This window comes from Podarcis erhardii (assembly GCF_964252035.2).
Source record: "Podarcis erhardii genome assembly, chromosome: 8".
In the NCBI taxonomy this organism is placed as follows: Eukaryota; Metazoa; Chordata; class Lepidosauria; order Squamata; family Lacertidae; genus Podarcis; species Podarcis erhardii.
This window is the reverse complement of record NC_138499.1, coordinates 27191008-27215650: the sequence shown is the minus strand read 5'-3', so window position 1 is coordinate 27215650 and position 24643 is coordinate 27191008. Positions and strand designations below refer to the sequence as shown.

The 24643-nt window shown below is 41.6% G+C and overlaps 1 protein-coding gene across 1 annotated transcript in view; it reads right to left on the bottom strand.

Moving 5' to 3' along the window:
* Positions 1-487: 487 nt before the first annotated feature.
* RUNX1T1 (RUNX1 partner transcriptional co-repressor 1) overlaps positions 488-24643 on the bottom strand; it is a 144719-nt gene continuing 120563 nt past the window's right edge. The window contains 2 exon segments of the mRNA XM_081874331.1: positions 488-1508; positions 23761-23951. Of these exon segments, the coding sequence (XP_081730457.1) occupies positions 1233-1508; positions 23761-23951 (467 nt within the window). The 3' untranslated portion in view covers positions 488-1232.

Genomic DNA, 24643 nt, shown 5'->3' with positions numbered 1-24643 from the left:
AAAAACACCATTGGGAAACCTCACAGGACAGAAGTGTTATAACACCAAGAGAACTACTAGATTTTTTCCCCATTTTTAATATATCTTTTTTTTTTCTTTATTAAAAACCCAGACAGGATGGGATAGAAAGAATTTTGGAAGGGTTCTGGAGCTGGAGTCACTGGTTTTTTTTTATCGTCGTTGTCGATACAAAAAATGAATGAGGTTGAATAGACCCGATTGTCTTACTCTGTGGAACCTTGTAAAAAAGTGAAGGAATATTTTTAAGCTTTATATTTTTTTGGGTGGGGCGGGGGGGGGGTAGTGGCAGCTGGTTGATGTTGTAGCTGCCAAAATGCTAATTAACTGCAGGCTGTGTCCTTATTTCTGTACTAAACAGGAAAACAAGAAACAAAAACAAAAACGAAAAAAACCCCAAAACAAAACAAAGAACGGAAAGGAAGAGGAGCCGTTTTGTACGATGGCAATTTTTTCCCCTTTGCTGCTGTAAGTCCTACATCCCACTGCAAGTCATCTTCCATTTTTCATTCTGTTGACCTGGATATTATTATATTTCATTCAGAAACAAGAAAAAAAAAAAGAACATCTGTGTCTCCTTCCAATCTGCTGCACATCTGCGTGTTTTTGATGCAGGCCTTCAGAGTTCAGTCAGTAACCCACGGACACTATACATCTTCTTCTTAATATGTCTGCTGCTGTTTTATCCAATGCTCATGCCCTTGAGGGTTTTTTCTCTTTCTTTATTTCTCTCTCTCTCTCTCTATCTCTATCTCTCTCTCTCTCTCGCATTTTTTTTTATTATTAAATCCCATTATTGTTATAAAGAACATTGTGACTATATTATTAGCATTTTTGCTTTCAACAGCAATTAGCAATCTCTTGGTTTGCTGTTTGGTAAAGCATCTGTTAATGAGGTCATCTAGTTTAAAATCCCAGCTACTGGAAAATAACAGGGAGGAGGTCAAATCTATCATTTTGTATGTGTTTAAATTATCTGCTCTTCTCAGTTTCCTAAAGGAAAGGTATCTTTGTTTTCCAGAAGAAGTCATTATGACCCGTTACTGGCCTTCTGTATTTTTTTTTCTTTTCACTTCTACCTCAAGATACAGTTTTAAGTTCTTTTGCAGTATTGAAACGTGACAGTTCAGTAAAAACCTTTGAGCATCTGAGGATGAGGAATTTTGTTTTGTGTTTTTGTTTGTTTTTGTTTTTAGTAGTTCTGCGGTTCAGTCTTAGCGAGGAGTCGCTTCTATGGTGGACGGAGTCCCAGGGGTGTTTGACCGAGGAGTAGCTGCTGGTGGTGTGTCAATTGGGCTTCCGGCTCCGCTGTTGGGTGTTGCAGAGGAGCTGACTGCTGGTGTCTCTCCTTGCTGCTGGGCTTGAAGTGTCTGTCCACAGATGTGGTGGTGTTTCTCCCAGTCCTTATGCTGGCAAAATGAGCCACAGTATCGCGCCGTGTTGCAACCGCTACAGGTCTCACTAGCTTTACGGCCACAGTTCCAGCAACTCTGTAGAAGAGACAGAGGGAGAGGGAGAGAGAGGGAGCAAGGCATGTCAGTCATTTGGCTGGAATGTCAACATGAGTATTTATGGAATATTAGCATAATATACTTGCTAACAGCTGGGTTGGACCTGCTGTCCTGTGAATGGAAAGGCTCCTTCCATTCACAGAAATGATTTGGATCTAGTAGAGAAGTGCTGCCGGAGGAAGGGAAGCGAATTTTGCCGGTTCCCCCTTTCTTCTGCAGGCCCCGGTGCTATTCCTGAGGTCCACCAACCCTCCAGAGTAGACTTTCTGGAGGTAGCAGGGGAAAAGGGGATCACCAAAGATAGCTTCCTGCCTGTAGGAGTGTCTCCAGAAAGAGACTTCTGCTCTGGGCACCTCTGGATCCCACCCTTAATCTTGGCCTAGTTAAAAGAATTGGAGATATAGATTGTAATACCAAGTGGAAAGGAGTCGACTGTTTTTTCACCCCATTTACAGCTCTGGGGAGTTTCCAAAATGCAGGGAGCTGTCTCAGGGTAGAGGGAGAAAGAGCTGCCCATGGGACATCTAAAGAGGGACCATAGGTCATTATCTACAATGCACTATATCCCATAAGTACACAGGCTTTTAATTGTTTTTTTGGGTTGGGGGAAGCACCCCTGGGAAGTGGCATTACACTGATCCACAGAATTGGCCCATCTAGTTCAGCACTGACTCCGTTGGCTCTTCTGGGCTTCAGAGGGCAAGGAAAATGCCAAGGACTGGATATGGCACCTTTTGCCTGCACACTGAGTCATGGCCATTCCAAGTCACACAGGGTTCAGTAGTGATCAGTTTTCTAGGCCATCTTCACATTCACACAAATGGTAAACTTAATCACTTTCTCTGTGCCAGGCCTTAAATTGTGGAACCCGCTCTCTGCAGAGGTGCGTCGAGCATCTTTAATGTAAACCTTTCACCATATGCTGACAATGCTCTTCTTCATCCTGGTCTTTGACAGGTAAGGTAACATGTTTTGCGGGGCTCACTCCTTTTTTTTTTTTTTTTTTTTTTTTTGGCTGAATTTCTACGGATCTGTTCCATTTGGAATGGATTTAAGTGCCCTCTGTTTTTATTTGTTTTTATAATTTTATATTTTATTACAGGGACCTTATGGCGAAGGGTAGGTGAGATATTTTTATACACAGGCAGGAAAGAAACCAAATTAACACCACTAAAAATAAAAATAGTAGTAACTAGAAATGCTGGACATCTTAAATATAAAAGTATAGTTGTGTACACACCATACATTTAAAACACAGTGATGGGGCATCCTCCTCCATTGCAACTGAACTGATGCAGGACAGTCTCAGTAACACACAAAGATCTGCCCGACTGCCCAAAGCCTTAGTATCTGCTACCTGAGGCAGCCACTACCTTCTGCCTACTGGTGGGGCCGGTCCGGGAAAGGCTTAGATGAAAGAAACCCCATGTATCCACTATCTTCTGGATGGTAGTTTAACCTTTCTAAAACAAAACCGGTAACATATTCAATCTAACAGAAATGTTTACAGACTCTCCAGAGTTTCTAAAAGGCCTCTTTAAACCTGTGCGCCACAGCAGACACATCAACACTCAGTTTGTAGATGAGTGCAGCACTCTTCTGTATCACTAAACTGCCCATGAAGCTCCTTCAGAGACAGGTTGGGCAGCTGCCTCCCAATTTTGGGACTTTGTTCTCCTGAAGCCATGCAGCAGTTACAGCTTTAAGTTGACATGCAATTAAAAATAAACTAAGATTTCTCCCCTTCCTGTCCAAATCCACCATAAATATTACAGCAACCTTGCAGCCATGCTTACACACTTCACTGTTATAAAAGTTGCAGGCCCAGGCCCAACACAAAGACCGTGTTGGTTATTTGTGGCATATAAGGGAAGGTTGGCCTTTGCTAACTATAAGCCACCCTAGGGCACTGATTTACAACCAGTGGTTCAGGACCTGTTACTGGCTCATGGCTTGAGCCACAATAGCAACACTAACACTATACAAATCGGGTCCTCCCTTAAAGAGGGCAAGTATTCTGGTGAGACCTGGATAACCGACACCCTGTGTTGTGGGTGGGTTCTATTTGTCAGCCACAACACCTGATTGGTAGGTCCCTTGAAGCTAGGTGCAATTTGGCCAATGGGACACAGTTCAAATGGTTCAAGGGAGCTATTTAAGCCCATGCACGTGACCCTGAGCTTCCTCTTTGGGCTGGTGCATCAGAACACCCGCCCACCTCTCCCTATTTTTAGGGCTTTGTGCTTGACCTCGCTATGCCGTTGTGTGTCGTCTGTCGTCTGTCGTTGGGACAGGGGCATGACAGGAATTTTCCCCACTTGGCTGATTGGCTGTTGCCATTTGGGTTTTGCCTGCCGCATAGCAAATTATTGCAACTTGTAAGATTGCGGATAGGCTCTGGTTCAGGTGATAGGGATGGAAGAACGCTCTCGCCATCCCTATGTGAAGGGTATTCCATTAAAGGAATCCAGGGACTCGATGGTTTGGTCAACCCCTGAGAGGGGGTTGTGCCTGTGCCTGAGTCCAGGGGGACATTTGGGTGGCGGAGTTAGCCCATTCCTGGCTTTCTGCTTATCCAGGTGTTCACCCTAGGCTGACCTATGCTGGTGCCCTGGGTCAGTGCTACCTGCATGGCAGGGAGCTAGTCGAATCAGAGCCTATGCAACCACTCACTTGATATAATCCATAAAGTTGTGGCCTAAATTCTGCCAAAAACCAAACCAAAATTTGAGTCATGTGTGAATTTATTTAGGGGGGAGGTTTCTGGGTCTGAACACGCAGATATATATATATATATATATATATATATATATATATATATATATGCAGGTTTTGGTGTCCTCGGGTGTCTTCCCGTGTAAAAGTTGGGGTGTCTAGGCGACGTTTCGACGAGGTCTCACTCGTCATCTTCAGGCTGGTGCTTTCGGCTTCTTGTTACTGGAACAGAGCAGGATCTCAGTGTTTGAGTTCCTATAAATACTGTAGAGGGGGTGTGGTGTATAGCCTCCAATGTTCTGGGCAGAGAGGAAGTTCCCAGGCTAGTGTGCCTTTTCTTCTTTTGTTCCTTAATTACTTGAGAGATATCTTGAGTGATTTCTTGAGTGATATCCTGAGTACCACTTAGGTGGGTCATTAGGTGTGGATTAGTTGTTAAAGTCTTTGTGTCTTGACCTCTTGAACTTTGTGAAGAGTTTTCCTGAGAAGATGGCTGTACTGTACTTAGTTGTGCTCTGGCTTGGCTTCGTGTATAGGGGCGAGCTGTGGTTTTGTGGCTTGTGTCAGCCAGATCTGTGTAGGGATTGCAGGGGGGTGCAGCATCCGGAGGTGCCACCATGGATTGGCTACTGGATGGTGTCTGTAATTCATCTGTGGAGAGGGTCTGGGTTTGGGTCTGGTGTGGTTGATTGGTGTTGGCGTTCTGTGTGCCTCTGGATCTGGTGTCAGTTTTTGTGGGGAGGGCTAATTTCCAGATGTCTGGCAAGCGGGATGTGTCGTCACGCTTGTTCATGTTGTGAGGGTGTTTCTCTATCTCGATGGCTTCCATGATTATTCTCTTGTGGTGATGTTCCGTGTTAAAGAGCAATTTGGAATCTGCAAAATTAATTTCGTGTCCTGTTTCTTTCATGTGTTGGAAAAGAGAGGAAGTTTTTTCTTCTTTTTTGACGGCATTCTTGTGTTCTGCGATACGTGCATTTATTCGTCTGTTTGTTTGTCCAATGTACGTGGCTGGGCAGACTTTGCAGGGTATTTCATAGATCCCTTGGTTTTCCAACTGGATTTTATCCTTGGGGTTTCTGAGGATATTGGCTATTTTTTGGTTGGTGCAAAAGGCTGTTTTGATATTGTGTTTATGGAGGATTTTGCTAATTTTATCTGTAGTGCCCTTGATATAAGGAAGGAGGGCCATGCCATTGTTTTCTTCTGTGTCTTGGTTTTTGGGGGGTGTTTCCTTTTGGATTAGCTTCGTAATCCTGTTTTGCTGGTATCCATTGGCAATTAACACGTTTGAGAGATTCTGTAACTCAGTTGTCAAGTGGTCTTTGTCAGCCAGGCGTTTGGTTCTGGAGATGAGAGTCTTGGCTACGGAGTTTATTTGTGCAGGGTGGTGGTGTGATTGTGCATGTAAGTAGCGGTTGGTGTGTGCCAATATCCAAAAAATAGCCAATATCCTCAGAAACCCCAAGGATAAAATCCAGTTGGAAAACCAAGGGATCTATGAAATACCCTGCAAAGTCTGCCCAGCCACGTACATTGGACAAACAAACAGACGAATAAATGCACGTATCGCAGAACACAAGAATGCCGTCAAAAAAGAAGAAAAAACTTCCTCTCTTTTCCAACACATGAAAGAAACAGGACACGAAATTAATTTTGCAGATTCCAAATTGCTCTTTAACACGGAACATCACCACAAGAGAATAATCATGGAAGCCATCGAGATAGAGAAACACCCTCACAACATGAACAAGCGTGACGACACATCCCGCTTGCCAGACATCTGGAAATTAGCCCTCCCCACAAAAACTGACACCAGATCCAGAGGCACACAGAACGCCAACACCAATCAACCACACCAGACCCAAACCCAGACCCTCTCCACAGATGAATTACAGACACCATCCAGTAGCCAATCCATGGTGGCACCTCCGGATGCTGCACCCCCCTGCAATCCCTACACAGATCTGGCTGACACAAGCCACAAAACCACAGCTCGCCCCTATACACGAAGCCAAGCCAGAGCACAACTAAGTACAGTACAGCCATCTTCTCAGGAAAACTCTTCACAAAGTTCAAGAGGTCAAGACACAAAGACTTTAACAACTAATCCACACCTAATGACCCACCTAAGTGGTACTCAGGATATCACTCAAGAAATCACTCAAGATATCTCTCAAGTAATTAAGGAACAAAAGAAGAAAAGGCACACTAGCCTGGGAACTTCCTCTCTGCCCAGAACATTGGAGGCTATACACCACACCCCCTCTACAGTATTTATAGGAACTCAAACACTGAGATCCTGCTCTGTTCCAGTAACAAGAAGCCGAAAGCACCAGCCTGAAGATGACGAGTGAGACCTCGTCGAAACGTCGCCTAGACACCCCAACTTTTACACGGGAAGACACCCGAGGACACCAAAACCTGCATTCCTGTACCCGTGAAAATCTACGAAAGCATATATATATATATATATATATATATATATATATTAAAAGGGTCCCCACTTGCACAAAGGACTAAAAAGTCGGTCCCTGGCCAGAAAAGGTTGAAGACTACTGTCCTAGGATTAAGGAAACTGCATTAGACTTCCCTGACATGGAATCAATATGCTAATAGGTTTCCACCACAGTGCTGGTCAAGCAAGCCCGCTTGTACTGCTGAAATCTCATTTCTTTCTATTAAAAAGAAGGGCTGTGTTTAAAAATGCTAAGAAGTTCATTCCCTGCTCGCGTTTAATTCCAAACAACAAATTCCTTGTTAAGAATACCGCCAGCTGACGGCTTCCTCCAATTCTGCTCCCTTTCGCTCCCTGCCAAGTGGGAAGCCACCAGAAAGGATGCCTGCTGCTCACTTTCCTCCAGCTTTGCAATGCCAGCTGGATGGCTGGAGCAGAGCCAGCCGATAAGTGAGATTCCTAAACTACAACAGAAATCCCAATTACCAGGAAAGAACAAAGACCTAAATCCAAAACACTGTTTTAAGGAAATTAAACATTTAATCGGAGTCAAGTGGCTTCTTTAGAAAACAGTCCCCGTGTTAGATTTACTCTCTCTTTTTGGCACAGGAATGTTTTGGCAGATGCAAGAATAGTTAAGTGTCCAATACTCATTGCTCTCTCCCTCTCTCCTCACTAGATTGAAATCAGATGCATGCAGCTTTCCTAACTCAACTCATACCGATTAAGCCTGCAGACTAAACCAGGTAATTACAAATGCATGAACTGGGATTCCCCCCCCCCCCTCTATTTGCAAAAATTGTTCCCATCTTTTAAAAACTCTTTTTAAAAGGTGGAATTACCAACACAGAGAAACAGATGTTTTTTAGTGGTTAAAATTGCTGGGAATACAGACTCCTTGTCTATCATCAGCTGGCTTTGATTCATTGTCCGTGGTTTCAGGTTTGTTCTGCTTACAGGGAATGCAGAGGGGTTCATTGTAGTTTTAATATTTTATTTTCAAACAAAAGATAATCGCAATGGAAAGAAGGTTCCAAAATTATAAATGTGGCAAAGGCAGGAGATTTCTAATAGAACACTATTAAGCTTGTGATAAAATACTTGGGTTGCGAACCAGCAAGCCATACTACAAGTGCACAGCCGCCATTCATTTCAATGGAGCTACAGAGGAAACCTTATCTACACCTCACTGAAAGGAACAGAAAGTGCTGTTATTAGTCAATTCTATGCCTGGGGAAAGGTCCCACTTCTACACCTTCTCCCTGGAAACCAGCTCCTGGGTGAGCTAAGAATATTGCAGATGCTGAGGTTTCATGCTTCTGAATTTCCAAGCTCTGGTAGCTCAGATATACTGGCCGTGGCTCTCCAGAGTCTTCACATCCCCTGCTGCCTGGCCTTGGAGATGTCATGTCACAGACTGAACCTGGGACTTTCTTCCTTACCACTGAGCTATGGTCTCTGTCTCTGAGTGACAATGACCAATTAATGCAAATGGAATGTGGGGTGGCTTAGTTCTCATGTGGACACAAGTCCAAACGGCCATAAAAGAGCCAGTGTGGTGTGGTGGTTAAGAGCGGTGGACTCGTAATCTGGTGAACTGGGTTCGCGTCTCCGCTCCTCCACATGCAGCTGCTGGGTGACCTTGGGCCAGTCACACTTCTCTGAAGTCTCTCAGCCCCACTCACCTCACAGAGTGTTTGTTGTGGGGGAGGAAGGGAAAGGAGAATGTTAGCCGCTTTGAGACTCCTTCGGGTAGTGATAAAGTGGGGTATCAAATCCAAACTCCTCCTCCTCCTCTTCTAATAATTTTATAAACTTCTATCGTGTCTCTTACTCGCCTTTTCTCTAAATCAAAAAGTCTTAGATGCTGCAACCTTTCTTCATAGGGGAGTTGCCCTAAATTGTTTTGGCTGCCCTTTTCTGAACCTTTTTCAAATCTGCAATATCCTTTTTTGTGGTGAGGCAAGCAGAACTGTACACAGTATTCCAGATGCTGCTGCACCATAGATTTCCATAGAGGTATTATAATATCAGCAGTTTTATTTTCAATTCCTTTCCTAATGATCCCTAGCATGGAATGTCCCTTTTTCACAGCTGCCGCACACTGGGTTGATGTCTTCATCCAGCTACTGTGACCCCAAGGTATTGCTGTTGGTCTGTCAACACCAGTTTAGACCCCATGAGCGTATATGTGAAATGAAGATTTATTTTGCGCCAACAGACAGAACTTTACACTTGTTTACATTGAATTGTATTTGCCAACTTACTTCGTCCCTCACCCCACAATTTACTCAGTTTGGAGAGGTCCTTATCGAGCTCTTCACACATTCTCTTTTTGTTTTTAACAACCTTGAACAATTTGGGATATCATCAGCAAACCGGGTCACCTTACTGCTCAATCCTATCTCTAGATTGTTTATGAGCAAGTTAAAAAGTACAAGTTCCAATACTGATCCTTATGGGACTGCACTTTTTACATCTTTCCATCCAGAGAACTTGTCCATTTATTCCTACTCCTTGCTACCTGCAACTTAACCAATTCCCGATCCACAATGGGACTTCTCCATCTTATTCCTTGACGACTAAGCTTACTCAGGAGTCTTTGGTGAGGACCAGATCGTCTCTATCCATATGCTTGTTGACACTTTCAAAGAACTCAGAATAGGTTTGTGAGACAGGACTTGCCCTTGCAGAAGTTAGTGTAGAGCCACCATTCATGGCCATATCCTCCAGTAATTAGTCTGCAGTTCAGTACAGGCTGTGCTGTTATTGGTGTATGTCAGGCATAAACTAGTGTTGCTTACATAAATGAATCCCTTTGTGCTTATACTTTAAATGACAGCAATTATAATGGCCTAGCCACTTTGATGAGACCTTCTCTCCAAAGTAATCCATTGCCTCATTGTAGATGTCAAGTAGATAAAGGATGATGACAGCTAATTGCCATTGAGTCCAGCAAACTAAGCCAACGAAACAGGCTGCCATTCTCATCTGAAACAACAGAGAACCCTTGACTGGATGAATGAGATGCACAACAGGAGAACTTTTCTGGGTTACTTGGTAAGTCCCTGTTGGAAAACAAAATGTTAACCTAGGCATGTTGAAATGGCTTGATCTACCATATCAGTTAACGAGTTGTTAGATGTCAGATCAACAGGGACAAGGTTTGGAAGGTTTGTCACACATATACACTAGATGCTGCAGATAGTTACATGGTCATCATCTAACACAGGTTTAAAAATGTTTAAGGCCACTGAAATTGAGAAATGCAGAGTGGATCTCCGTAACCTGGAAAGGGCAAGGCATAAAATCCAAGGATTTCCTCATGTTGACCTTTTTGGATACAGGGTTCAAAGCTAGTCTGGCAGTGCTCTGCCCACTTCCACTGGCCCTATGTCTTCTAGAGAATCACCAAGGAGATAGTAAAAAAATGGCTCAATATATAGGACTTTTTTAGAACACACACACTTCTGTGTTTTTGTTTCATTATTCCATCTACAGGCAACTGAGCACTTCTAACCAATCAGTGTGTAAACTGGCCTTTACACCAATCAGAATCTGGATTAAGCAAGTTTGAATACCACTTGTGGTCTTGGCTTCATCTTCTGTAATGATTATAAATTCACATATTAAAGGGTGTTTATGTAGCTGAAGTATTTTCTACGCTTTTGAAAATCTATTTAAAAGAGAATTCTAACAATTATGTTCCAAGTTCATAAGTTTATTGTTCTAGCCAAAGTCTAGCCAAACTTCTATTAGGCAATAGTATTAACAAAACAATACAGAACATACATCCATAATATAAAAATCCATAGCCAAAAAAGAAAGAAAAGACTTTGCCAAGTTCCTGAGCATTAAAACACAGTTTCCCTTGTGCATCTCTGACAGCTCCAATTCTGTTATTATTTTGCCTTTTTAAAATCCAGTGATGCAAGAGAGAGAAGTTACCAACAAACTCAAATCCAGCTTGATTTCAGATTAAACCTGAAATCACCTGAATCACAGCAACAATTTATAGTGAATTTATTGAACTCATTTTTCTTGGGGTTTTTGTTGTTGTTGTTGTTTTGCAGCCAGTGCATAGAGGGACATAATTATATATTAATTTGTTTTAATTTTTCCTGATTGCTTTGACAGTATTGTCTATCAATATAGACAATTGTCACTAAAAATGTGGGAAACCCCAGAATCTCTCCACTCTTCATCCACTCTGAATATGTGAACACAAATATAGTTCAAGTGTGTTCTGTGATAAATTAATATGCTGTCACTTAGCAAATGCCTATAAATATGTGAATTTACCAGTATGAACTGCAGCAATGCTCCACAGAGTTCTTTCATTTAGGTGTCACACTTTTGGCTGTGATCTCCAAAGTCTGCTAATGGAGGGAGATGCTAGATGTGGTGTTTTCAAAACGTACAGCCGAGCAGAATTGCAAAGCAGATAAACCCAACATAATATTGTTGGATCAGCTGCACTTGTGTTTTTATCTGAACAGATGTCAGAAGAAAAGAAAAGCATCTGCTCCAGCTAGCAAAAAATCTACAACCCACATGGGCAGTGAAGAGTACGGTATGTGTAAGATTCTCCAGTGTCATTGTACGTTGGTACAGGAAAACAGATGTTTTAACTTTTCTAATAACCTTGGCAGTAGGTTCACTAAGCCATTCGTCCTCACTATTTAAATTCATTTGCACAACTCATAAAGCCAAGCCAAGCACAGCAAGTCACCAAAGGAGAGCATGTTCACACATGGTTTGGCTCCTAGCCAAATAGTCTTCTGATGAGTGCATCATTTTTTGCCTAGCTTCCTTTTCTATAGCTATAAAGAAGTGGTGAAGAAGTTATCTGTTGACGGGTTGTTCTTCTTCTAAAACATCCTTTCTTCCAATGAAATTAAGTAACCAATTAGCACAACTAGACCAATTCTTTCATTTATGTTGGAACTTTTCCTGTTTTTATTTTTTTAAGCTGTGGAGAAAAGTCAATTTTATGCTTCGTGCAGTAGCAAAGATAAGTTCAGGTGTGTGTTAATGCAACTTTCATTCAAGTGAACTTATGGAAGTGGTCTGGTAGTCTTGCCTTGGAAAGAAATAGATCGAATTCGGGAGCTCTCTTAATTAAAGATGTGACTTAATCAATTACTTTGTCTTTGGATCCATAGAAGAAGCAATTGATTAAACTATGTTTGAATGAACTGCCTAATGAGTTCTGCAAACCATTCTGTTTGGAGAGTTTGCTTGAACCATGTTTTCCCCCATTCAAACATAATAACAAACAATGGTTTAATCAGAAGAGGACATCCTTGATTAAGCCATGCAGGCCAGTAGAGGAGGGAACGCTTGAGTGGCTCATTCCTGATTCTGTTTTGAATGCATTCATAAGCCCTATTCAGACATTTGGGGTGAACAAGTGTGGGCTTAAAGTTTGGAAGCTGTAGAGCAGGGGTCAGCAAACTTTTTCAGGGGGCCAGACCACTGTCCCTCAGACCTTGGGGGGTGGTCGGACTATATTTTTTTGGGGGGGGGATGAATGAATTCCTATGCCCCACAAATAACCCAGAGGTGCATTTTAAAGAAAAGGACACATTCTACTCGTGTAAAAACACACAGATTCCTGGACTGTCAGCGGGCTGGATTTAGAAGGCGATTGGGCCAGATCTGGCCCCCGGGCCTTAGTTTGCCTTCCCATGCTGTAGAGGCACGTGTGCAAGTCCTGCTCACTAACATCCCTGTGCAAGCCAGCTCCAGTCCAAACCATCTCATGGTCTGAAGGACTAAACATCAAAGCCCACGTTGTTTACCCCAACATGCTCAAAAGTCCTCTTCAGCCCCTTGTGCTAAATGTTGCAATTTCTGAAGTGGAGCGAGCATATATGAGGATGCTGAGGTGGAACTTGAGTGTTTGCCCTCTCCCACTCCAAGCCCACCCAAACTCTCCACAAATGTCTGCTGAGCGCTATGAATGGTAAAAGAAAAAAGTTTGTAATGTCTGTTACTAGCCCTCCCACCCTTAGGTTAGTAAATAGGGATTTACAGAGCAACTGTATCCATTAATTACACCGACTGGGCAGGAAAGAATGCTCAAGCCAATGGAACCCATGACCTGGTAGTGGAGAATTTATGCTACACACTTGCACTACTTTGCTCCACTAAGCACAAAGGCAGGTGCGCGTGGACTGGGGGGACATGACAAAGATGGAACAGGGAATAGGTATCCTGTGTTCACTAGGGCTCAGTTCCACCGCCAACAATAGCACAAGTGACTACAGAAGACTTCTTTGTAGTCAATGGAGAGTCCCAGAAAATTCCCACAATGGATTCTGACTACCTCTGCAGTCCATCACGCTGCACAACCCGCAGTCTATAAGAGCCAGCAAGAGGACACAGGTGTCCAAGAGCAAGATGCAAGGCATCATCACTCTGTAGGCTGGCATTACTAAATCATAGAACCCACAATCTGAAGACATGGACTCGTAAGTGTTATAGCCACTGTTAATCCTACTCAGAGTAGACCCACCAAAATTAATAAACTCGGCTAACGTACGTTCATTAATTTCAAGGAGTCTACTCCGAGTAAACGCTAAAACCTTATGAAAATAGAAAGTGGCAGTCCTGCTGGGAAGCTGTTGTTGTGGCTCTGCCCCACCGGGCAAATCGCTCCTGCATTCCAGCCATGCAAAAGTCAGATATTTCTCCTCCCACAGACAGGTCAGTAAGAGGCATTGTCACAGTTCAAGGACACATTCCATCTAGGCAAATACATCTGAAGAGGACATGGAACAGGGTTAGTGAGAGATGTGACCTGGAAATAAGTTCTGCAGCTTGGAGAGGGGGTGTGGCAAAGTGAGAGCCCCAAGTGTCAGAGAGAGAAACACCCCCATATACGTTTCTAAATACATTTTGATACCAATTTTGGAGCTTAGAACTGAATTGGAACATTCTGGAATTGAGGAAGTCAGTGGCTAACAGAGGGTTGCATCCAAGAAAGTAGATCCACTAGCCCAAGGGTTTCTGCTTGCTCAACAGAACTTCCCCTCCCTCTGCCATTGCACACCCTTCCCAAATTCCCTCCAGAACATGAAGGGATGCATGGGAAGAGGAGAGGGAGGGGAAGTTTCGTTGTGCAGCCAAAGTCTTTGCACTAGCAGAGTTTCTTTTTTTTTTTTTTTTTTTTTTTTTTTTTTTTTTTATATATATACAATGTATTCGAAGTTTATCCTTTCTTGTACAGTTTGAACTTCCTTCAGCGGTATTGACATTCATTCGCATTTGAATCTTCATATCACATTTCCTCTTTTATATTGCCATTTGTACCTCCTTTAAATATTATTTGAGCTTAAACAATACTTGTTGGTCTTTCACACAGCCTCTTTAAACCCCACTAACGTTGTGTTTACTAAACATTTATTTTCCAGGTATCTTACAAATTTTCCCCAATCTTCAATAAACGTCTGATCTTTTAAATATCTTATTTTCCCAGTTAATTTATCTAACTCGGCATATTCTGTTAGTTTTGTTCTCCAATCTGCCACCGTTGGGATTTCTTCCTGTTTCCATCTCTGAGCTATCACAATTCTAGCTGCCGTAACCGCATATTGGAAGAGTTTATGATCCTTTTTCCTAATGTCCTTTCCAATGATACAAAGTAGGAAGGCCTCTGGTTTTTTCACAAAGGTGTAGCCTAACATCTTTTTTAATTCATTATATATTTCTTCCCAGAAATTTTTAACCTTTTTACACTCCCACCATTGATGGTAGAATGTCCCCTCCTTTTGTTTGCATTTCCAGCATTTGTTATCTACTTTAAACATCTTACCCAGTTTCACGGGAGTAATGTACCACCTGTATTGCATCTTCATCACATTTTCCTTAAGTAACATACAAGCCGTGAATTTTATATTAACTTTCCAGAGTCTTTCCCAGTCTTCCATTAGTATATTGCGCCCAAGATCTCTTGCCCATTCCACCATCACTGATTTCACCTCCTCGTCCTTCGTATGCCACTCTAGTAGTATTTTATACATTCTGGAAAGATTCTTAACTTCACTGCTTACTATCTCCTTTTGAAATGTAGATTCTTTTTCCTCATATCCCCTTTCTTTCATCTCCAACTTAAAAAGTTCGTTTATCTGAAAGTAGTGAAGCCAACCCTGAGTAAATGATTTTATCTGATCGTAAGGTTTTACTTTCCACTTTCCCCCTTCCTTTATAACCATATCTTCAAGCTTCCCCCACTTTTCTTCCATATTGACTTTTTTAACACTCATTAACTCTTGTAGGGAGAGCCAGTGTGGTGTTTTTGGCTCCAATATGTTTTTATATCTGTCCCAGACCTCTATTAGTGGACCCTTAAAAATATGACTGGTAAACCCCTTATGAACCCTCTTTTTGTCCTTCCACAGGTACGCATGCCACCCGAATTTGTTGTTATAGCCTTCCAAATCTAACAACCCTCCATTTTCCAGCCTCACCCAGTCTTTTATCCAACAAAGGCATGTCGCTTCGTAGTAAAGTCTCATGTCTGGGAGGGCGAAGCCCCCTCTTTCTTTAGCGTCCGTTAACAACTTATATTTAATTCTGGGCTTCCTCCCTTCCCAGACATATCTTGAGATAGTTCTTTGCCAATCTTTAAAAATCTTTGTTCCCTTTAAAATGGGGATTGTTTGAAATAGAAACAGCAGTTTAGGTAACAGCATCATCTTCACCATGGATATTCTACCCCAAAACGATAATTTCAGTCTGGCCCAAATCTCTAAATCTTTTTTGATTTTGTTCCAAACCGGAACGTAATTATTTTGATATAAGTCAATATTTTTGTTGGTAATCCATATCCCTAAGTATTTTATCTTTTTGACAACTTCGATTCCGGTTGATTGTTGTATTATTATAGCCTTATCCTGATCCATGTTTTTTACAATCATTTTTGTCTTATTCTTGTTCAATTTAAAGCCTGCAAGTTTACCGAATTCCTCTGTCTCGACCAGAAAAGCTTTTATACTCTCTAAAGGTTCTTCCACCGTGATAACCACATCATCCGCATACGCTTTGATTTTATATTCATTTGCACCTAATGTTACCCCCTTAATTTTTTTACTTTCTCTTATTACATTTAGTAGTACTTCCAGAACTGTTATAAAGAGTAGCGGAGAAAGTGGACAGCCCTGACGGGTTCCTTTACTAATTTTTATGTCTTCCGTAATGACTCCATTAACTATTAATTTCGCCTTCTGCTCTGTGTAGATTGCCCCTATACCATTTAAGAATTCTCGGCCCATATCCATACTTTCTAAATTTTTAAGCATAAAATCCCAGTTTACATTATCGAAGGCTTTCTCCGCGTCTATGAATATTAAACTCGCAGGTTTGTCACACCTATCAGATAAGAATTCAATAAGATTGATTATGTTTCTAGTGTTGTTTCTTATTGACCTTCCCGGGAGGAAGCCTGACTGATCTTCGTGTATCATCCTTATTAATATCTTTTTAAGTCTTTTGGCTAGAATTCCGGCGAAGATCTTATAATCTATGTTCAGTAGGGAAATGGGTCTATAATTCTTGACTGAGGTCAAATCCGTATCTTGTTTGGGAATAATTGTAATGAGGGCCTCTTTCCACGACCCGGGCATTTCTCTTTCTTTTAAGATGTTATTCATTACTTCCATCAGTGGCGTAGTCAAGATATCTTTCATTTCTTTATAATAACTCGATGTAAACCCGTCCGGGCCTGGAGCTTTCCCTCTTTTCAGGTCCTTGATCACTTCTTCTATTTCTAATCTAGATATTGGGGCATTTAGGTGTTCTTTTTCCTCTGTCGATATTTTCTTTACCATCTTTTCGTTTAAATATCTTTCTATCTTTTTCCTATTATTCTTTTCCTTATGACTGTACAGATGTTCAAAGAAGTCTGAAAAGCCTTTTCTGATTTCTTTCGGATTGGTTGTTTCTTCTCCATTTACTACTATTTTGTTAATTGTGTTTTGTTCTTTTCTTTTTTTGACTTGCCACGCTAGCCATTTACCTGACTTGTTGGCAAATTCAAAGCTCTTCTGTCTTAGCCTTCTGATGTTCCATTCAATCTCCTTATTTATTATAATTGCGACTTGTGTTTGCAGGTATTTTATCTCTTGTTTTACCCTTTCATTATTCGGCTTTTGGATTAATTTCTGCTCGTTCTCTGTAATCTGTCTCATGATCTCATTTAATCTCTTTTCCTTATTCTTTTTTTTCCAGACATTTTGTTGGATAAGTAGGCCCCTCATTACCGCCTTACTGGCGTCCCAGACCATGCTTGTTTTAACCCCTTTACCCATATTGTCTATGAAGTACTCCTCTAATTTTTTCCTAATTCTTACGACAAAATTTTGATCATCCCATAGACTGTCATCTAATCTCCACCTAAAAGTACGTTCATCTAATCCTTTCATTTCCATTTCGATTCGATTATGATCTGAGATAACTTTAGCCTGGATTTCTATCGTTTTAATTCTTGGTGATAATTCATTCGATACCCAGATTTGATCTATTCTTGAGAATGATTGGTTCGGTTCTGAGTGGTATGTAAATTGTTTCTCTAGAGGATGCTTCAGTCTCCAGATATCGATAAGATTGCAGTTTTTGGTCATTGTGAAAAAAGTCTTGGGTAATTTACCTTCTCTATTCTTTGATTTTCTTAATCTGTCCATATCAATTGAGACGACATCGTTTAGGTCTCCCATTAGGATAATTTTCTGGTCTATATAGTCAAATAGCTTCCCTTCCAGGGAACTAAAGAATTCTGTTTTGTTACCATTAGGGGCATATATCCCTACTAGAATCAGTATTTCTCCCTGCCAGTTTATTCGCACTGCAATTAATCTCCCCTCTTCATCTTTAAATAGTTGTTGTGCCTCAATTCCATTTTTAATGTAAAGTACCACGCCTCTTTTTTTCTTTTTATCCGAGGAAATGAATTCATTCCCTAGTCTCTTATTAATCAGCATTTTCCTGTGTTTCTTTGCAATATGTGTTTCCTGCAAACATATTACGTCTAAGTTCTTTTTCTTTAAAATGCGTTCAATTCCATTCCGTTTTTTCTTATCATTCATCCCGTTTACGTTCCAACTACAGAGTTTTAATGACATTTTTATTTAATTTAAGTTTTTTTTTTTTTTTTTTTAACTTAAGGGTTTCCTAGTTCTTCTTCTTCTTCGTCTTCTTCCTCTTCCTCTTCTTCCTGTTTTCTTTCCCTTCGTTTCTCTTCTTCACCCGGCAGTAAATCCGCTCTCAGATTTTCTCCTCCTTCGGCACCTTTCAGTTCCTCCTCCCCTTGTTGAAGTTCTTTGTATCTCCTTGTAAATTTTCCTATTTCCTCGGGATTTGTCAGTTTTCTTTTAATTCCTTTATAAAAGAATGAGACACCCTCCGGAAATTCCCAACGAAAATCGATTCTGTTTTTCTTTAACAACTGCACCAGTGGTTTATATGTCTCTCTCCGTTTCAAAAGTCTGATCGGTATATCTTTAAATATAATTATATAATTTCCATCTATATACAGTCTCTTCTCTCTATTCCTTTGCAAGATCAGGTTCCTCATCTCCTTATCTTTGAATGTAACTAAACAATCACCTGGTTGTTTCTTAACTCTACTTGCTTTAGATTTCAATCTGTATACATTTTGTATTGTTCCTGCTATCTCCTCCTCTGGTAGCCCCATCCATTGTGTTAGTTCTTTTATTATTTTTTCTCTTATATTTTCGTTTTGTAATTCTGGGATCTGTCTCATTCTTAGGTTCACTTCTCTTTGTTTTAGTTCATTCATCGCTATCGAGTCTTTTAGCTCTTCTTGTGTTTTGCGGAGCTCTACTATCTCATCTTTCATTTTTTCTTCTTCCCGTTTCATTTCCTTCAATTCATACTTTGTCTTTTTAAACCCCTCATCCACTCTTTTTGACACCTCCTTAATCTGTCCTTTTAGCTCACTTACTGTCTCTTCAATCTTTTTGTCCATTTTCCCTATTTTATTATCTACTTGCTCTAGTTTCGTTTCTAAGTTCTTCTCACTTTGCTTTATTTCTGCAAACATCCTTAGTATTTCTGTTCTGAACTCTGTTTCCTGTTTTGAAGATTTCCTTTCTATTGGAGTACTTCCCTCCGCCCCTTTTTTCTGGTTATATGACATTTTCAATATTCTTTATATAAGTTTTCTTTATACACCACAGTCTCGTACCTGTCTGTCCTTTCTATCTCTCTTTTATAGTTCTTTCTTTGTTTTATGCTTCTTTCTCACTCAGCAGTGTTCTCCGGGGCCCTGACCACAATTCGATTAATCTATTCAAAGCTATAAAACAATGTATGCAGATTTAGTAGTAACAATATACATAGAAACTCGAGTAAACAGGTACCCAATACCTATAACTAAGATAGAGTCATTGAACACAAAACATCAATTCCTGGATACCGATAGATACACCAATTCCTAACTGTCAGTAGAGAGACTTTTCGTCACTTCATCCGCAATTCCTCTCCACAAAATAACTTCGTTATTATCTCTTCCCCCCCCAAACCTCGGAAGTGGAAGTTTACCCTTTGATTGTCCAGAGCACTAGTTTATAATGTTCCTTCCTTCGGATTGTTTGTGCGGTTTAAGCTATGTCAGACCGATAATCAACATCCAGAAATCAAATTTTTAATACCTTAGTCTCTTCGGTCTGAATGCAGTGATCACAATAAGTGGTAAAAGTTCCACAACCGCCAGGGGGCGCCACTGAGGTTTCCTAAAGTCCAAAGCCCGGATGATGTCCGTAGCCCGCAGAGTTATACAGGGGGGTCGCGGTAATTTCCTTTGAAGTTGGGGTCGTATAAATCGTTGTAGATAGCTGGGGCACACCTAAATAGGTGGCTGTCTGGTCCGTTTATTTTCTGCTTTCTCAAGCTGATTTATCTAAAGTAGGCGCTCAGAGCGTAGCTACCGACGGGGACCAAAAACAATGTCACTTTAAACCACTTTAATAAGCCGCCAGTGTCCTTCTCTTTTGATACTTTTTAGCTACTTTAACACTATAATTTAAAGCGACTAAAGCACTAGGTCGCTTTCTTTCTGATAGCTGGGCGGCGCTTCTCCTTTTCTCCCCTCTCGAAGATGGCGTCCGAGCTTTTCTCGCTGTCTTACTCTTCCGGGAAATCTTAACAACAGTTCTATCTTTACTTCAATTAAACAAACCCCCGCTGACTGGTTTTCCAGTCATTCACAGTTATTCCTGCTCCTCGTAACGTTCCCCCTTTAGGGGGGTTCTTTCTAATTTGTCTATTTATAACTCAGAGGAGACAGTAACAGTATCCGTTGGTGGTAACTTACTTTCTCTTTAGGCTCTGCTCGTAACTCTGTGCCTTTTCCAATGAAGTCAAAAACGCCGCTGAACTCAAACTTTCTCTCTTAGGACTCGGAAACTTCCTTGTTGTTAATTATTTATTGTGTCCACTCATAAATGAGTCCGAGGTTCTTCAATTTGAGAACGGAGCGCTATACCCAACAGGTTCGGGGCTTTGCTAAATCGCCTGGGAACGCCGCTGTAATGGTCGCCCGACTGCCTACCGCCCGCACCGTCGTTCTCTTCGCCTCGTTGAGGCTACCTGACGACGCCGCGAACCGTTGCTTGGCACTGCCGGGTTCCTGGACCTCTGGACACCCACCAGAGGGTTAAAGGGGGGGCTTTTGCGCCCTTAAACCCCCCAAAATCTGGCGAAAAAGCTTGGGCTTCCTCCGCAGGAGAAACCCTCGCCTGTACCTGGTTCCGCGCTCCGCCGGAAGTCCCCCATTGCACTAGCAGAGTTTCAATATGCACATTTGCCTGGGTCAGTTCATATTGCAATTCACAAAGTTCAAAAGCCGCAGGCATCCCTCCAGGTATCAAACACACTCCTTCCTCGTAGATATTTAACTTTCTGATTTAACTTTTCATAACAAAAGAAAGTCCTTGATGTAAATCTGTACAGAGAGGACTGTATTTTAATGATCATAGCAGACTGCATTCACAAAGACACTGCCTTGGCATATCTGAGCTACAAAATGCTGTTATATTTTAATTTATGTCATATTTAATTCTTCAGTGGAACAGTTAAGTACTAAAAAATATATGCATATACTTCTTCTCCTAGACTCTCTTCCTGAGAAAACTTTCAGATGTTGAAAATCAATTCCTTTTGTCTCCTCCCTATTCATCTGCTACACATTAAGCTGAAACTCTGGGCACCCAGCGATTCCACAATAGCCTTTCATCTCTGGAGATGCCTGGGACCAATTAAAATCTTACTCTCCCTTAAATAATGGATACGTATTGCAGCATGCCGCTGATTTATCTGCCTGTGATTTTTGCCAGTTCTTTCATGATTGGGCAAGTAGCTAATTTGCATCTTTTAACCCAAGTCACTCTGACGTTACCAGCTCACTGAATACATTAAGGAAACCATTTCAAACAATTAAGAGCATGTGAATCCTTAACAATAAGAGAAATATGTAAAATGTGTCAGCACTACAGACCTCTCCTTAGAAATCTCTAAGTTAGAATTGAATAAATTAATTAAAAGCCATGCTTTCTGAAAGACCTTGTTACATGTAAACGGCTGGGGGGGGGATGAGGGAGGGAGGAGAAAAGACTATCATAAAAAGGAAGGAATGAAATCTCCCATCAATGTTACACTGAAAGGAATTATACTTAGCATCTGTTTATTGGGGCGGGTTGAATCAAGACTTCCCTTTCTGCATGGGTTTTTAACATTTCTATATTCTATGAAAAACACAAGAATTCATTTTATCCCAAACACTTCAGAACTGGCTTTCTTTCACTCCTGAGTTCCTGTTAATACAGGGTACCACATGTCCTTATCCCACAAAAATTCAAAGCTTTCGTTGACATGCTGTAGTCTGAACTGAGGTTAAGCATCTTTATATCTAATTTACTCTTTGATTCTATTTTTCTTCCTCCATATGCTATGCCCCTAGCCCTTCCCTTTACACATAATCCCTGTGGCTGAAATAATAAATTCTAATTAAGGAAATATTCTCACAACTCTGCTAACATGTTTCCTTCCGTGCTCCCCAAGGAAAAACCCGGCCCTATGCTGACCAATACACAAACACACACACAGACTCCACCTTCCTTTGGAAAAAAAAAATGCCACTTTTAGCCACTAAATAACACATAAGGGTTTGTTTTTCTGCCAAAAGCTATTTTCATCAGCTTAAAGCTATTTGAAACAACACAACTGGAGTGCTCATACTGTTTTTCATAAAATACACAATTTAATTTGAAGCATAAAGCAGAGAGACACTGTCAGCCTAAGACTATGCTCCTAACTCTTATTTGCAACACCAGTGTCCTGTACTCTAAACTACTGTTGCATTTCTTTTGACTATATTTCAGTCCACTGGTGTCTGCATGTGGGTATATATTTATTATTGAGGGGAAAGTAATTTGGCCCTTATAACATCCACCTCCATTTCTTTAACCTCTGTTATACTTGTTTCCAAACATATATGTTAAGGATCAAAATACATGAGTGATAAACCTTTAATCAGTGCTATTTTTTCTTGAAAAAGAGGTGCCAGAGTTCATGATAAACTTCTATCCCTTGTTCTTCTTGAAAGGCAATGGTGCCCAACTAAGAGGTTCCAGAGCTGAGTTCCTGTGAGCTCTGGCTAGGGAGAAAGAAAAGAAAAGCCCTGCCTTTAATCATTCAATCTTAAATAAGTTTTTTCCCCAGAACACCCCTCCCCCCCACTGAGCTCAATGGGGGCCTATGCCCCAGTAAGTGTGCTTAGGGATGCAGCCTTGAACTAGCACATTTGCACTTAAGCCTGTGTATCCATAGGCCACACACACACACGTAGGGTTCAAAATTTAATCTCTAGCATTGTACAAATGAAAAAAGGTGGGGTGGTAAGTCCGGGGGGGGGGGGGAGAGGACTTGTACCTGAGACTTTGGAAAGCCACTGCCAGCCAGAGCAGTGGACATAATGGCCCCATCAGCTTACACAATACAAGGCAGCTTCATATGCTCATATGCTTCATATGCTGTGTACACTCGATTCACAAAGCTGAAGCCCCATGCAAATTAGTGCTATGCCATATCTTGCCCTTTGACCAAACTGCAGGATTTGACCAAACTGCGGGAGGCAGTGGAAGACAGGAGTGCCTGGTGTGCTCTGGTCCATGGGGTCACGAAGAGTCGGACACGACTAAACGACTAAATAACAACAATATCTTGCCCAATATTTCTAAATAAACTTCACCTCATGCAAAAGACGATGTTTCCCCACTACCACTGTCTCTTTCTCAGGAGTCTTGAGAAATTCTTTAATACTTTTCTTTGGGGGCAGAGTTTGCACTTACATCTTACTTATGTGGTGACTGAGGGGTGTGTTAATGAGTGTCCTTTCCCATTGTATAGTTATCTCTTGGTGGTCTGCAGCCTTCTCAGCCCCTGCTTCCTCAAAACCCCTTGGCTGAGCTTTCTTTTAAGAGGGAGCACCTGGGAAGGCTGCAGAGCCCACACCATCAGGGAGATGATTTGTAGAATGAAAGAAAGAAAACTCACAAGCACCTTCTGGGCACCTCAAAGTAAGACTCGGAGGAAAGCAGTGGGACAATAGGAAGTGTGGCTAAGCCGTTACTTCCAGGTAGATGTATTTGGGATTGTAGTCTTAGCCAATGTATGTTCAAGTCACTGGTAGACCACAGACCACCTCCAGTTACAAAAAGGATTTGAGGCAGCAGAGCTGGAACCGACCTCACCTTGAGTACTGGAAATCTGCTCCCAATCAAACTAGATAAGGGCCATTCGCCTAACTCAATTTTTGTCAACTCCTCCTTTTTCTTATTGCTTTCCTCTGCTTAAGACAACGTTCTTGCTTTTTCTTTACAATCAACAGCTTGCCTAGTGCAAAGACACATGAAAATAAACACGAGGGGAAGAAAACACACTTTGAAAGGGGAACTCAAACATGGGGCAATGGGCCCCACTTAAGCTCATGCTGGGAGTGAATTTGGAGTTGACCTTTTCCGCAGGGGAGGGGCTTACCTCACTAGAATCCTCTTGCTGATTGATCACAGCTAGTGCATCCTCTGTTGCCTGCCGCTTGGCCTCTGCGACCGTGCGTTCCATCTTAGCTCTCTCCGTAGTAATCATATCATGGGCTTTCCGTTCTGCCTCCGACACTGCCTTCTGCAGCTCGGTCATTGCTTGACGTTTTACTTCATTGACTGCTTCCTCTGCAAAGCAAGACATTTCCCTCAGCTTTACAGGAACATTAAAAGGGTGGTGGTCAAGGGGAAATGGTCCCATGTACTAAGTAGTCAGATCTCTGAAAGTTCTTGAGTGATATTCCTCATGAGGACAAACCTCTGTCAACTGAATGGAACCTAAGATATGGCGCACCAGTTAGTTCACAATAATAAAACCATATTTCCGTTACTTAGGTTTGATTTGTTACTGGGTTATTGGCTACTTTCCAATGTACTTACTTAGAGCCAATCGAAACAGACTGTTTGTGTGGTACAGTCCTCTTCAAGGACTATACCACCTCCTGGCACATGGGACGGAATTGCTAGTGTTTTGGAGCACTAGCATACCAGAGACTTTCTCTGTGGAAAGCTTGCATGCCAAGGAGAAATAATATAGCCTATTTTGCCATCAAATTTAATATATAGCATCATCGATGTACTTGGCATGGAACAGTCTTCACAGTTTCCTGCCCCAAGGGGCCTGCAGTCTTGAAACGGAAACAACAAGTGAAGGGAAGGAAATTGAAGCAGAGGTAAACAGGGGAAGGATTGGCTATTATTTCAGGCCTTGCCTGAGTTACTGCATGGCAGGGTTTTTAACCCAAAGTTCCTTCACGGGGAACTTTTTGAGGGCCACATGCCAGTGGGAGGAATCGAGGCAAAAATGGGGAAATGGTTGT